The sequence below is a fragment of the Juglans regia genome, chromosome 12, assembly GCF_001411555.2.
Source record: "Juglans regia cultivar Chandler chromosome 12, Walnut 2.0, whole genome shotgun sequence".
Lineage (NCBI taxonomy): Eukaryota > Viridiplantae > Streptophyta > Magnoliopsida > Fagales > Juglandaceae > Juglans > Juglans regia.
Genome location: NC_049912.1, coordinates 14,232,999 through 14,249,083, shown reverse-complemented (window position 1 = coordinate 14,249,083; position 16,085 = coordinate 14,232,999). Strand labels below are relative to the sequence as shown.

Genomic DNA, 16,085 nt, shown 5'->3' with positions numbered 1-16,085 from the left:
CGTCACCACAAGCCAAAAACGCCACCGTTGTCTCCTCTCCCTCACCGTGAACCTTCATAAAACCCTTCACGGAAGATCACCTCCCATTCTCCCCTCCTCCCTCACTCGGCCTCCAACACACACTCCCTCCCTTTCTCTCCATTGTGCATCGCCACAAACCCCAGCCCCTACTACCACCTAACTCCACCCAGTAGCACCACTGAAGCTCTCCCTCCTTGTTTTCTCCTCCTCCCTCACGTCCAATCGGCCTCCTCCTCAAGTGGCAACACAACTACGACCAAGGGACAATCACAACCCAAACCAGGGGCTTTTGACGCCACGAGGCCACCAAATAGCAAGCAGCAGCAAGCTCTCAACCCCTCAATTTAGGGTATAATTTATGTCTCTTTACCTAGATAATTGATTATGTCTGTGAAGCTTAATCGGTGTTATGAATGTGCCCTATTTTGTGGATTGTGAACGGAATGGTTTGTGATGTGGCTATGTAGTTGAAGTGATGGGCATTATTGTGTAGTTTGTGTTGTGGCTGTGTGTAGTGTGAAGTGACGGGGTTGTTGTGCAATTGTGACATAGTTGGTGATATGTAGTATGTTATGAAGTGATGGGACTAAATGTGAAGTTGTAATGTGATTGTGTTGTGTGAAGTGATGGGATATTTATATAGTTTGTGATTTGTATGTCATGTGATGTGTCAGGATAAGGTGTGTAGTTTGGACGTCCTGTGTGAAGTAATAGTTTGGTTGGGATTGTGTTGGCTTGTAGGAAAGATTGTATACGCAAGCAGACGTTTTAGTGAGCTATTTGTTGATCTTAGGTGATAAAGATGGTAGGATACATGTGTAAATTGGTTGAAAGCATGTGTCGGACAGTTTTACCATATATAATGGATGGTCTGTCTTAAGTATGAGTATATGATATTTAAGCCTTAAGGTTGGCTTAAATTTGTATATTATGCTTGGTTTGGATTATGATGAAGTGTTGGCTAGATTACGCATGAATGAAGGAAGAGATGTATGTATTGACTAGAATTGAGTTGTATAACTTGGTTGATTCAAAGTATGCATCAGAATGGATTGTTTGGTAGGAAAAGCGTGATGAAGGTGATAGTGTGTCTTAACCTTTAAAGTGAATGATGGAGGTTCACTTTAAAGTATAAGAACATGAAGTAGAAGAGTAGGTGTTGAGAAGGTGACCTCGAGTGGGTCCTAGGCTACAACTTTAAGAATTTAGAAAAAAATGTGATAAAAGAATGTATGGAGGATGGATTTTATAATTGAATGGGTCTAAGTGAAGGAAATCTAAGTCGAGGGTAGTTTATGCATTTTCTAAGTTTTAGTTGCTTGTGCACTTGAGAAAATGAATTATGTAAAATTATGTATGCATGTAGGTTGTCATCTGACACGCATATGAATAGATTGTTTGAAATGAAAATAGCATGGAGTCTAGGTAAGCATTATGTTCATGAATTTCTAGAGTTTTCTAAATGTTATGAAAATGAAAAAATTTTATGAAAAATGTTCTTATTATGCAATGAAGGAAAATGAAATGATGTTTTATGAAAGTATGCCAAGTGTTAATATTTTAAGATATACGTATGTAACGGCCTTCTTTGGCAGCCCCTATTGATGCACCTCAAAGAATAGTTGTATGCATGTGAATGGATGTTATATGTAGTACTTATTATATTTATGTTCCATGAAATGATTTGTTGAGGTTTATGCTTGATTCTAAGAAATGATGTTTAAATGATGCGATGAATGGGTATTTAAATGAAACTATGAAATGATATTTAAATGACGCTATGAAATGATATTTAAATGAGACTATGAAATGAAGTTTAAATGATACTATGAAAGAATGTTTAATGGATGCTATGAAATGATGTTTAGTGATGATATTTATGCTTATGCTTTGAAATGATGTTTATGAAATTAAATGGACTTATGAATGAGAAGGAAATGACTGAAAGGAATGAATGAATGAAAGGAAATGAAAGAAAATAAATGTTTTGAATGTATGAAGCTACGTAACAGCCATGACTGACTGAATGAATGATGATACCAATGGACTGGGCAGATTGTAATGCCGGATAAGTTGTATTGGTAGTGTATCTAATGCTATCCTTTGACTAGAAGGGATTCCTAACCTGTGGCCACAAGCGGAATCCAAGTCCAAAAGACCGCTAACCCCAACATATGGGGACGTAACAGTGTGTATTGGCTATAAGAAAAGTGATAAGATTAATTGAATATATGAATGATTTAGTTTCTTTATGAATGAATATACAAGGTGTGGGAAATATCTTATGAAAAATGAAAACCCTTTTAAAGAAAAACTCCACCTTGTAACATTTTCATAGGAAATGAATGCGTTATGTAAAGTATATAGAGGAATGATGAATGCATGAATGAAAACTTATGTTAGTATATTTTTACAATATGAAGTAATGCTTACTGAGTATTCGACTTATTTTATTTTTATGTATGTCCCTCCCCCTCCTAGAAAGAAGAAGAAGAAGAAAAAAAAAAAAAAAAGTCGTTAGGACAAACTTTGGTATTATTCGGTTGTGATGGGTTTTAACCTTTGGGTTGAAAGTCGAACCTTGGGATTCATTTTGGATTCGGTGGGTTAGGTTTGAAGAGGGAGTGAAAGTGATGGGTTTTGGTGGGAGAGTGTTAGTGCAGGGATTGACTATGGGGAAAAAGCAGGAGCTCTTTTTGGACACTACGCCAGGTTGATGAATTAATCTTTTTGCTCTGAATACCTCGATGTTTTGTTATCTGAATCTTACCAATGAAACGCACCAGTATGCAATCTTCTAACTTGAGAATTTGCAAAGCCCATTTCGTGCTTGGGATACAAGTGAAAAGAAAGCCAACTTAACTTGGCTTTCAATATCTAGCAATCTCCTGTATGTAGGATTTAATTAGTTAATATCAATTATTGTGACTTAGCTTTTGATTATATCAATTAGCAATCTCCGGTATGATTATCTACTGTAGATTGATCATTTTGAAAATAAAATGGGCATGTCCAATTATGATATGAAGTTATGATAATCCAATTGAAAAATCTTAAAACTATCTTCACTTTTCGAACACTTCCAAAACCTTTCCTGCATGATTACAGTGTCTCAACCGTAAAGATTATGTTGTAGAACTGTAAAGATGTCATTACATGTAATCCTGGAAGCTTTACAAGAGTGAAAATCCTTCCATAATACTGTGTAAGCTACAATGGTATGACTGATTGTGTGAGACAAAGTAAATGGCTTTCTAACATGGATCTCATTTATATTATTGCATCTTATTGTGATAGTCTCTATCTGCCACATTTGACATATTTAGAATGTGAGAAATAATACAACGTACAATGTTGGAGGAGCTTAAGAATTTCTTTATCCACACTCATTTGCTTTGGACTGTTTCTCTAGAAATAATGGATTTAACCTGCATGAATTTTTAGTATCCTTTTCACCTTCTAGATAGGTGTATCTCTTGTATACTCCCTGTGCGTTTGGGTTGCACTTAGCATTGGAGAGGAGCAAGGGCTTTATGAATCTGAGGAAGGTTGTATAAAATGCATTAATTCTATGGTTTCTCATTTTGTTCTAGCTTTCTTATTTTAATTCCTAGCTAGCTTTCTTTTTTCAGCACTGCACTATTAGTTGTGGTTTACTCTACTGATGCTTGTGTTTTTCAACTTGTCTACAATTAATTTATGCTTGCTTGTGCTGCACCTAAGCCTTTGCTTGTGTCTTTCAAGTTGTCTAACATCAAAATAAAGAGAAACGACATAGTTGGTGACAGAACCACCAACGGGACCTGATCCTCTTCACCTCCACAACAACCCAACAAGACCTTAAGCGATTCATTTCTATGGAGCCGTGAAGTACTTCATTGTTATTAATAGAATATTGTGTTTTGTAATATAGTGTAGTGTATAAATATCAAACAATGTAATATATATTGGATTGCATCGTGCATGTCTCATGTATTTTACATGATGAATATTGAATTTTTTTTTTTTTTTTATATATGAATTTTGTTAAAAAGTTAATTAGTTGTTTATAACTTTAGCTATTTTTTACATAAATTTAGTTTTCCATTTTGATATATTTTTTTCATCATGGACAATGTTCAATGCAATTTTATATATATATATATATATATATATATATAATTAATTTTTTAATAGTGGACCCCACTCTTTTTCAAAGTGATTACGCGGTAGTTACGCACTTCACGGTTGTATGTAGAATTACTCTTAATAAAATATAAGCTTTTATATATATAAAAAATGTTTTTCAACAACATTATTTCTTGAAAAAACTGTAATAAAATATAACATATGGACTTTTCTGTTAAATAAAAAAAAAAAAAAAAAAGGGATACAGTCCAGATTTCTGGTTTCAAAAGCACAGATTCATTCGGTTCCGGCCCGGATCATAACCAAGTTCCGGCCTGGATTTGAAACCCGGGTTCTAGGCTGGGTATATCCAAGTACCCGATCTGGAACCGGATGAACAATCATGGCATTCAATTTTCTTTCAAATGGTCATGGAACGAGGCTTTTTTTATTTTTTCCCAACATATAAATGAATACATATAATATTGGCTAAACAAATAAATAACATCTTAAAAGTTCAATACATGATGAATTTTACACGCGCACTGGCCATCCCATCCGGGGGTGAATCAGGCAAACTTCAGTTATCTTTCACTCGAATTATTAATTTGCACAATGATGGATCATTTTGATGTCTATACATACATACATTCATTCAAGTCAACCAATCAATCAGCGCTTCCATTCTACAGTACATCTCCATCGAAATAACAATCAGACTTGAGTAAAATCACTCGTTCATCAGACTCTCATTTTACATGGCCAGCACTAAACCAAAATCATCAGTTATACCTTTATAAAAAACAGGAGTTTCTGACAATTAGCTGAGAACAATAACAACATGATGAACATAAAAAACACAATAATATTGCCTAATATCATCTAGTGTGGTGGGAACGTGCATCAAAGTGTAGCCAAGTCAATGGGAGAACATCCAATTTAGCAAGGACGGTGAAAGGAAACACTCATAGAATAGTAAAGATAAAAGACAATTTCTTTCATTTTTTTTACAAGACAAACCTAATGTCAAATATGCACCTTTTTCTGTAGACACCGTTTCAACTGAATGAAAAAAGTGATGGGTGTCAATCTGGCTGTATATTACAAGAACAACTGGGCCTGCCGTGCTTTTCCCCATGTCTCTTTTTCTGGCTTATACCGGAACCCGTCTGCCCCGATACCGGTCAAGGAACTGCAGACAAGAAAAAACAATTATAACACTTAGTTCAGAAGTACACTTGGATATGGAATAAATTGGTTCGACCGGCAAAAGTGAACAATGCTGAGGGATATGAACCAAGGAACTAAAGTAATTCTACTCCACCATTTAGATAACAAATATTTATACACGGGAGTATTCAAATATGCTCCATTTAACTAGCAGCGTTTTGTGTATGGGTGTTGAACGCAGCAATTCTGCAACAATTTCTCACTATTTTGAAGTTCATACCCAAAGTATCCACCATCTCTTTTAGTGGAAGACGGGAGGGGAGAAGGGAAAATTTAAAGGGCAAGATAAAATAAACAGAAAATGTCAAACAGCATTCATGACTTGGGTACCAAAAAAAGCACATGCTCATTGCATTCATACTGACAGATAAATGAGACACATTTATATAAAATATTCAACCAATTGAGCAAGAAAAAAAGACCATTGCAGCAGAACCTTGTATACTTGATGATATAAAAGAATTGTCTTTTACAACTAAACAGAACCATTTTTTTCTGCAGCCCAGTTAGTAAACCTTTTATTCACCACCTGAAAGTCTATGAACACATGATCAGCTTTCGGTTGTACTTATCTTGTTCCATTACTCATTTCAAATCCATCAATATGGTTACACATGCATCTCTGACCATATCATAACACTACCCCCACAAGCTTCTTTGCTATATAAATACCAAGTCTATACAACTGACAAGGAAAGTTGAAGCCAACCACTTTGGATACCACAAATCCAATATAAATAGTGATCCATTCATGGTTATAAGAGTATTGAACTATCTGTTGAAGTAATAAACCAATCAAATGAGCGTGTATGTTGAAGTTCCCGGTTGATTAACTTAAATAATGCTCCGGTATAAGATAGATGACTTTATCCTACCTCACCCCTACTTATTATCCTATACATCCAACCATAAAAAAAAAAATATTATCATAAAAACCTAAAATGACTAGAGCTATCCCAATCCAAGTCCAAGTGCAAATCTAAAAACCGCTGCATGGAAAAGAAGACTCATTTCTCTTTCTTGTATCTAAATGGACCTCTGTAAGATGAACCATTTCCTTCTTTCTTATATGGACTTTTATGAATATTGCAGTATAGCATACATTCCATTAGAAAACTTCTTACTACAGTTTATAATTTGAAACACAATAGTATTAACATAAATTTCAATTTGAAAACAAGCATACCGATCTGACATATGGCTGTTGGAACAACCAACCGAGAACAGGAATCTTTTGCAAAAAAACTGCGAGTGTAGGCCAGAAGCCACTGCAAAATATGTACCATCAGCACTTTGAAATATATAATACATTACTTTGACAATCCTGAAAGAAAGAATCCCAACAACCTGAAGAGTACAATGAACCCATATGCCTCCAAAATCATGCCCAAAATAGGCCATCCTATTACAACAAAGAAGAAGCCAACACCGAATGAAATTGTTCCCTGTGGAATCAGGAAAAAAACAGAACCAGTGTAAAGACAGGAAGCAATTCATGGAAACAACGTTACATGTGTATATGTCCACTTGTAAGTGGTTTTCTGTGTGTACGTCTAAGAGGTAAAGATAGACAAGAGTAAACAAATTAAACCTTGATGTTTTGCCGTTTCATGAAGAACTGCATAGAGGACTTCAGTCCAATGGTCAGAGTCACCCCTGAGAAGAAGAGTATCTGATTAAGTCCACAAAAAAGTAAGGCAGTGTTAATAATGTATCAAGTCACAACAAACATGTGAGATGTATAAAGATTTTAAAAATGACGAAAGGGGAAAAAGAGAGAGGAAGAAACCTGAGCAAGATAAAGCTATGAAAAGGCACTTACATTTCCCATGGCGAGTAATCCCATGTCAAAGAAGAAGATGATTCCCAGGAATGAGAAAAATATGCCAAATCCTGTCAATCCCATTCCAATCTCTGTTGCATGTCAACATTGCAAGTATTAGGGTTTAGCAATTTAAAAAGATTGAAAAGGCAATGCCAGGGACTACGGCAATGTTTTGAAGAATGCACAAAAGTAATCCACAAAAATATACATCTAAATGGCAGCAATGTAAAGACAACATCAAAACAAAACAAACAAACGAAAAACCAAAGAGAAAACATATGCAACTCAATATGCCGCATCAAAACCCTAGAATGTCCAAGTACATGGTGAAATTTGAACCTTGGGCATACATGCCCATGATTTCTTGCATAATTATTGTGTTACTATTGTTATGTTTGAATGACGATATGGATTTCTTGATAGAAGCTGCCAGATTATGTTTTATAAGGAATCAACCTCCTAAGGCAGATTCATTTGTAATGCCCTAATGGAAGGCCCAAACTACATAGTCTATACTCCAAAAGGACTAGTCAATGATACAATTGGAGCTCTATTGGAACCTTATAAAGAGCAAAAACTTCTCATTCCCAAACAATATGGGATCTCATACACTACCTACCCATATCCTTATCATATGGGGCATCACGATTCACTATATGATATGAGGTGATACAGATTCAAGCGTGTTTCACCATAGATTATGATATGTGAAGCAGTGTCACGGACTCAAGCGTGGTTTTATTAGGCCCCCACGTCGAGTTGCCTCTAGAGATGCCGCACATGCCCTAGTCATGGTGGGGACATGCACCTTGGCTAGCCCACAAGCATGCCTTGGCTCGTGGGGTGACACGCACGGGGCACCCAGCATGCATACATGCCTTGGCCCGCGCGATGGCAAACACGGGGCGCCCAGCATACGGGCCAGCGAGGTTAGTGAGCGCCTGCCCATGCGCTCAGTCATGCGTCGCGCGCCCATGCGCGCTGCGTGGGCATGCTTGTTCCCGTGCGCAGGCCCATGAGCACCTTGATGGGCCGCATGGCCCTACGCGCGCCCATGTGCCTCAAGGCCATGTGCAGCACATCTAGCCCACCCAGTGCGTGTGCGCGCGCACACGCACAGTAGCTGCAGCACGCCAGCGAGATTAGTGGCATGCCGTGAGGCATGCCATCCAGCGCACGACTCCAGCCCATGCCTTGCAGAGCAGGTTAGTGGCATGCCCACCAAGCATGCCATCCAGCACATGGCTCCAGCCCATGCCTTGCAGCCTCAACGCCCGAGCCACCAGCTTGGGCCATGCAGCCAGCGCCTAAGCCACTAGCCTGGGTCATGCAACGCACCACCATGGCCCACCATCAGCAAGCCATGCCGCACCACCTAGCCATGAACCAGCCCGAAGACCACCATGCACTAACCTAGCCCATCATAGGCCATGCATGCCACGGCTAGACTTGGTCCATGACCATTATCATGTTATTTATTTTATTTATTTATTTAATTTAATTAATTTATTTATTTATTTTTAAGGGACCTATTGGTGGTTTCCAAATTGTATTGCTTATAAATAGGACTTCATTCACTTGCCTTAGAATCTTTTGGCAAATTTCCTAGAGGGAAGACTATTGTTTGAGAGATCATAAACGGTGCATTTGCACTTGGACCTTTTTGGTGAAATTCGTGAATCCCAAAGAGAGGATTACATCTTGCAATTCGTGAATAGGTGTAATTCATTTATCTTATTTTCTTGCAACTTGGTACAATCCGTAAATTCAAGTTGTATTTATCAATATATGAGGTTTATTCAATTCTTGTGCAATTCGTGAATCAAGTGTTGAATTATCCTAATTGTTATTTGTTCATTCAAGTTCTTAAGTTTCATGCTTTTGTTTTTGGGTGTTCTTCATTGTGTTCTTGGTGATCATCTTCATTTTTGCTCTTCCAATCCATCCAAACCATATTTTTTACCAACCCTAGTTTTTGTCAACTTTCCATAATTGAAACCCTTCATCCTTGTTGCCCTAGCCGAAACCCACTTTCATTTGAATTTGAATTCAAATTTCGGCAATCCTTGCCTTATTTGAATTGCTTTAGCCAGCCACTCCACTTATCATAATTAGAATTCCTACATTTTAGGAACCCAAATTGACCCCATCCTTACCATAGCCGGCCATATACACTCACCATTGACTTCCAAGATTTCAAAAAACCTTCCTAAAATCCCTCACTAGCCATACTCAACCAACCCTAGCCGCCCAACATTCTTACCCTAATTCCAAACCCTAAACCTAAACCCTAGCCACCCGACATCATCTTCCAAACCCTAGCCCTAAACCCCAAAGTGGAGCCAACCCTAGTTGCACCCATTGCCGTGCACCACTTTCCACCATTGTAGCCATACACTTCATCATTCTTTGCCACCATTCCATACACCTATTCAAGCCTAAACACTTAGGCCTCGATTGTTTTCGGAGATGAGATGAGATGAGATGAGATTAAAGTTAAAAAGTTGAATAAAATATTGTTAGAGTATATTTTTTAATATTATTTTTATTTTGGGATTTGAAAAAGTTGAATTGTTTATTTTATTTTGTATTGGAAGTTGGGAAAGTTGTAATGATTAGATGAGATGAGATGAGATGAGATGAGAAGTTTTCCCAAAACAAACGAGGCCTTAACCTCACCACACCCAAGTTGTCATCTTTGTGACCCTTGTTCGAGAATCAAGCAAGAGAGGAACGAGCTTTCGGTCATCTCAAGGAGATCCTTGGCGTGGAGATCATAGTGTTTAGAGACTTGACCGAGGTCCCTAACAGGTTCACTATATGATATGTGATAACACGGACTCAAGCGTATTTCACTACATGTTATAATACATTAGAAGGTGTCACGGACTCATGCGTGGTTCACCATATGATAAGTGATAACACGGACCCAATGGTGTTTCACTACATGTTATGATAAGTTATACGGTGCCATGGACCCAAGCGTAGTTTACCCTATGTTATATACGGTCAACAACAATTGGACCGATGCACACATGTAATGAACTGCCACTAAATAATTGAAAGACAAGATGAACAAGTTGTATAATTGTTAGGAAATGCATGGAATCAGTCATTCATGCATCCACGTTACATGTATTGCCATGATTATGCATGATTCCGCTTGTGTTACTAAGGAATGATATGTCATGTAAATGTGTGACGATATATGTAAGTTTTCAAAATTAAGCCTAATGTTAAACTAAGTTAAGTTTACAGTATGATGTGCTATTATTGAGTCTTCGACTCATTTGTTTGTTTCTATGTTTTTATGTTTTAATGTCCTAGATGATGATTTCGTGGATACAAAGCAGAAGTGTCAGGAGTAGAATAAATTTCCAAAGACTTAGTGTATGATTTAGACATTTAAGTAGTGTTGGTTTCACATAGAACTAGCTTATGTCATTTCTTTTATTTTTCAGATTTTATGAGAGACTGTCATGCTAGATAAGTTTTATAATCTAATAAATGAGGTAATTTCATGACTTCGAATCTCTTCACCGGGCATTATGTTATGAATATACATAACATTCCTGACCTGCGTGATGGGGTGTTACACAAGGTTACAATTTTTTTCTTATCAAAAACATTTTTTTTATTAAGTTTCAAGGATACATTTGTGCATGCTATACGTTTTAGCTAAAACTACATAAAACTTAAGCATTTTTTCTAGCCTCCAAGAAAGTTGGCAAAGCTGTAACCACTGCCCCATATAATCTCACCATATACCACATTGTGCCTATTCTTTTGTATGTTAATACTTAAATTACATAAACAGGTCATATTAGCACCAAGTCAAATGCTGAAAACTACACCAAAGGAGTTTGATCAAGGCACTTGAACAACCTCGAGTAATAGGTCAATTTGTCTGTGTAACCAAAGTTTTAAGTATTTGTTCTGAAATATTATGATATTATTCCAAAAATATTCTTGCATATTGATAATCAAAGGCAGGCACGGTAAAAAAAAAAAAGGCTCTACAATTCATGTCCATATTAAATTAAAGTAATAAAATAAAATAAACACTACAACTTCAAAGTATTTAATTTCTCCCGAATCAATTTATCCAAAAAAAAAAAAAAAACACAAACGGAATTAAAGTAGAAATACTATAGATAAAAGGTATCAAATAAGCAACAAAAATTTCAATATGTACTCACTCTTTCGGTCATTCATCTCAAAGGAAACCATATTTTCGATGCTCAGAAATGACCCGCTTTTCACTGCGCCACAAATGAGAAAGACAGACTCAAGGAAAGAAAGAAGTGCAAAATTAATATACAATTGAAGGGAAAGGTCGAATAAGGTTCTCGATTATGGAACTTCGAATTCAGAAGAAAAGCGAACTCGATTTGACGTAGAAGATTTTACGAGGAACAAGAAAACAGAGAGTTGAATCGAACAAGCCGTCAAAACAGAGATACTAGAGTCTAAAACTCCGTTTGTGATGCCAAGATAAAAATAGGGGAATTAGAAAGCGAAAACCCAGCCCTAAGTTTTATCTTGCCTTCATACTTCTTTCTCAGCAAACAATTTGTAAAGAAGACAAATCGCAGAGACCCCGAGGAGGGGGGGTGATGCGGAAAAGAACCTGTGCGTGCGATGCAGTGAGAGATGGAGACAGAGAGCAGAAACCGTTACGAGAGAGAGAGAGAGAGCAGTTGTGAAATATAAACGAAGGGGAGAGAAATTTAGGCCCCGTTTGGTGTGATAGATGGTGTAAATCCATTGAGTAAATCTTCAAACCGGACGTGGTGTAAAAATGGGATTTACACATCAGATAAGACGCATCAGATAGAATAATACCAACATTGTTTTACCCTTGCTCTCTTTCCTCACTCTCACAAACTCTCTCTCTCTCTCTCCAAGCATTCTCTCTCCTAAATCCCGATTTTCCCTCTATCTCTCTCTCTCCTCAACAAGCATGTTCATGTTCTCTCCCTCCTTCCTTCCTTCCTTTCCTCATTTCCCAAAAACAAAATATACTAAACCCAACAGCAACCACGCTAGGTGTAGCCTCCAATGAAATCAAGATTCAGACGTGTGTTTTGCTGTGGGAGCAGCCTCGACAAGAACCCTAGCTACCAGCTTGCTAAAATCAAGACTATGAAAGGATGAGCTTCTTTTGGGACTGTCTTTCTTCTCATACCAAAAACACTTGGTTCAGTCGCATGGGGGAAGCACCGCGCAAGCGGCTGCTGATGTGGCAATTAAACAAAACGCCCCGTTTTGATTTGAATTGTTTCCCTCATCCTCGTGTTTCAGTCCAAATGATTTGAACTGTTGCCCTCATCCTCGTGTTTCAGACAACAAGTTTCCCTCTCTGCGATTTTTCTTCCTCCCGACTTCCCTCCCTCTTTGCTCCCTCTCTGCTCCTCACGAGACCTCTTTCTTTGTCCCCTCGAAGCCACGACGTCCCTCCACTCAAAGCCGCCGCTTACGGCCTCCCTTAGTGTCGAGATTGAAAGTCTAAGACCACCCACTTGAAGCCTTCGATTCCTCCTTCCCTCAACCACGTCTCCTACCGAAGGTAGCAATCCCTTCGTCATCATCCCTTCGTCTTCATCTTCTGGGAAGAGCCCCTTCCCCTTCATCCCGAGAAACCCTAACTTTCCTTCCCCTTCATCCTGAAAAATCCTAACTTTCCTTCCCGAAAAAGCCCCTTTCGAATCTCTAGAACGCAGCTCCACTTCCGACACGCAGCTTCATTTCCGACGTCTGCTACCAAAAATCCGAGGTCCTATTTAAATGGGTATATTTTCTATTAACATTCCATAATTTTCTGTTAGGATATTTTTATCTACGAAATGTGTGATTTTTTTTATCTACAAACTGTTAGGGTTTTTTAGGTTCTTTCTCTTTCTATTACTGAATGGTATTTTCATTCTTTGCTTATTTTTTCTCGAATTTTGTACACCTGTGAACAGGATTTCTTGTTGGGCAACTTTGAATTGATCTTTTAGAATATTGGCGGTTCACCTTTCGGCCTAATTTTGTGGGTTTGGGTTCTGTCGGGTAGTGTCTTATGCCAGATTTCAGATTTTTAATTTGGTATAATTCAAGTATCTGAGCTTGATTTTTGAGGAATCTTTTCAGGTTCTATAAAGCTGATTGAATCTGGATTTTGTTGGCTGCACTAAGCGAAGAAAAGGGTAGTTTTTCTGCTTCTGACTTTCAATTTGCTATTTGTTGATAGTCTTTCACATATGGCCAACCTTTCACGTTTTAGTTTGGACCATTGGTTTATATTACTGTGTTGAAATTATGGCCTCTGTGTGCAAATACATGAACCAATTAAATGTGCAGTTGGGACCACTGCTGCCTCTTTCTATTTTTTTCTTCATTTATTTTCTTTTTTCTTTTCATTAGCCGACATTTATCCCCCATTATCTTTATCGAGTTTTTAGTCTAGAAAAGAACTCTTATGGTAAGGCATTAAATGATAGGGCACCCTACTGAGTTGGGATCATAAAGAAGATCCAAAACATTAAGTGAAGGGGTAGGAGCCAAAGCTATTATGCTCTGAAGATATTGAAAAGTAGTTGGTGCATGTTGCCTCTTTATCTTCTAAATGAAGCCTTTTTGTTGTAAACTGTAGTTTGGTAAGCTATAAAAGTAGCTGCCAATTTTGTCTTCTATTTGACTCACTAGCTTCTCAGGCTTGTGCTCTTTCTTGAAGTGCTTGTTTAGGTGCTTGAAAATATTGGATTTCCCTGTTTTGTTTATCCTTGGAAAGAAAAAGAATAATTGATATGTTTTCAAATGCATCAAAACTTGTATTGTAGCTGTCAACCTCCTTAACTTCTTGTCAGTAGTCAAAGAGAGCTTCTTAGCAGTAGACTGTTTCACATTCTTGATACAAGAAACTAAAAACTGCTGCAACTCATTTAACTGTTTCCAAGTCAGTAGTGAAAGAGAGTTTCCTAGCAGCAAGGTTTCATCGATGTACCTATCAATGCATTGCAGTAATTGTCATGTGCATGTTCTATAGTCCAAGTGCATGTTCTATGGTCCAAGTGCCGACTGTTCTATGAGTTAATCGTTAATTGTTACCACATCAGCAAAAATAAATAAATAAATAACTAAGCTGTTTTTGGCTGATTTTGTCTTGTAGTTGCAGCTTCTAACAAATTTCTTTAATGCATTTTATGCTCACAATAATGCATTTCTAACAAGGAAGATACTCGCCCCTGTCTGGTCCAGGTGGAAGGAAAGTACATATCATTTTGTATTCTTTCTATATTATGCATTATTTTATCTTGTCTGTTCTTTGCTTTTGTTTTACTTTTCAACTCGTCTGATTTGGTTCATGTTAAAATGTCCTCATCATCAATATCTTCTTCACCGTCAGCAAAACCATCGTGCTTCTGTAATATTGAAACTACATTGAGATATTCAAATACTAAAAAAAATCCAGGACGACCCTTCTTAGGGTGTCCAAAGTACAACACCAAGGTAAATAGTACTCTTGTAATGTAACTTGAAATAATATATTGATTAATATTACGTACCTAACACTTTTTTATATGTGTTAAATATTAGGGATTACCATATTGCAAATATTTCAAGCGGGCTGATAGTAATCAACACATCGACTCGGAACTACAAGAAAAATAAATTCAACTCTTAAGGAAGGAGGAAGAGATCGAGAAGAGACTCATCAATGTCGAAAGGAGGGAGATTCAGCTCCATAAAATAGTAGATAAGATCGAGAAGAGAGAGATTGTGCTATCCAGTAGGAATGAGGAGGTTCAAAAAAATGAGTTGGTCCTTGTTGAGAGAGAAGCTCTCCTAAGGCATTCACGCATGCTACCCCGGCTCTATTAGGGTTTTGTGATAGTTGTTTGTTGTTACTTGGTGAATTGGTAGTGGTTTATGTTACAAATCATAGTCTGAATTTGTAGTGTAAGTGTTGAAAATAGCTTAGAGAACTGAATTTGTAGTTTAAGGCTATGTTTGGCTACCAAAGTACTCTCAACACTTTTCAAGTATTCTCGTACTTTTGAAAATACTTCACATGCCAAACAACTTAAAATACACTCAATGGGACCCACAAACCCACTTCAATCTCTACTCATAACTATTCACAAACATTCTATAATACTTATCACTATTATATATAAATAAAAATAAAATCACTATTAAATATAAATAAAAAATACTATAATATATAAATAAAAAATAAAATCACTATAATATATAAATAAAAAATAAAATCACTATAATATTTATCACTATTAAATATAAATAAAAAATAAAATCATTATAATATTTATCTCTATTATATATAAATAAAAAATAAAAAACTATAATATATAAATAAAAAACAAAATCACTATAATATATAAATAAAAAATAAAATCACTTTAATATATAAATAAAAAATATTTATCACTATTATATATAAATAAAAAAATAAAATCCATATAATATATAAATAAAAAATAAAATCGCTATAATATATAAATAAAAAATAAAATCACTATAATATATAAATAAAAAATAAAATCAGTATAATATTTATCACTAATATATATAAATTAAAAATAAAATCATTATAATATTTATCATTATTAAAAAATCACTATAATAAAATCACTATAATATTTATTACTAGAAATAAAATCACTATATTATTTATGGGACCCACACATTTTTCAACTACCTATCCAAAAGTCAACAACTCAACATACTTCACACATCCAAACAACTCAAAGTACTCTCAATGGGACCCACAAACTCACTTCAATCTCTACTCATAACTATTTACAAACATTCTCAACACTTCTCAAGTATTCTCACTACCCAAACGTACCCTAAGTGTTATAAAATAGCTTTTGGAAGGTGATTTGTATATTATTAC

General features: G+C 36.4%; 1 protein-coding gene across 2 annotated transcripts; it reads right to left on the bottom strand.

Annotated features, from left to right (window-relative positions):
* Nucleotides 1–4,674: 4,674 nt before the first annotated feature.
* Nucleotides 4,675–11,895, bottom strand: LOC108985206 (vesicle transport protein GOT1-like). Of its 2 annotated transcripts, none has more exons than XM_018957409.2 (7): nt 11,814–11,895; nt 11,383–11,445; nt 7,181–7,272; nt 6,950–7,030; nt 6,706–6,803; nt 6,545–6,626; nt 4,675–5,320 (listed from the first exon to the last, which is right to left on the bottom strand). In XM_018957409.2, exons 2-7 carry the CDS (start codon nt 11,411–11,413, stop codon nt 5,282–5,284), a joined length of 423 nt encoding a protein of 140 aa, XP_018812954.2. In that variant the 5' UTR covers nt 11,414–11,445; nt 11,814–11,895; the 3' UTR covers nt 4,675–5,281. The 2 variants fall into 2 exon arrangements, with proteins under 2 accessions (XP_018812954.2, XP_018812955.2); XM_018957410.2 differs by lacking the exon at nt 11,814–11,895 and adding an exon at nt 11,594–11,789 and having other exon boundaries at nt 5,067–5,320.
* Between the last annotated feature and the right edge of the window lie 4,190 nt (nt 11,896–16,085).

Excerpts from the sequence above, each read along its gene's own strand:
- LOC108985206 (XM_018957409.2), bottom strand. The coding sequence starts at position 11,413 with ATGGTTTCCTTTGAGATGAATGACCGAAAGA. Across the intron at positions 7,273-11,382 it reads TGAGATGAATGACCGAAAGA|AGATTGGAATGGGATTGACA; the intron begins GTGAGTACATAT and ends GACATGCAACAG. Across the intron at positions 6,627-6,705 it reads GGGTTCATTGTACTCTTCAG|TGGCTTCTGGCCTACACTCG; the intron begins GTTGTTGGGATT and ends CATATTTTGCAG.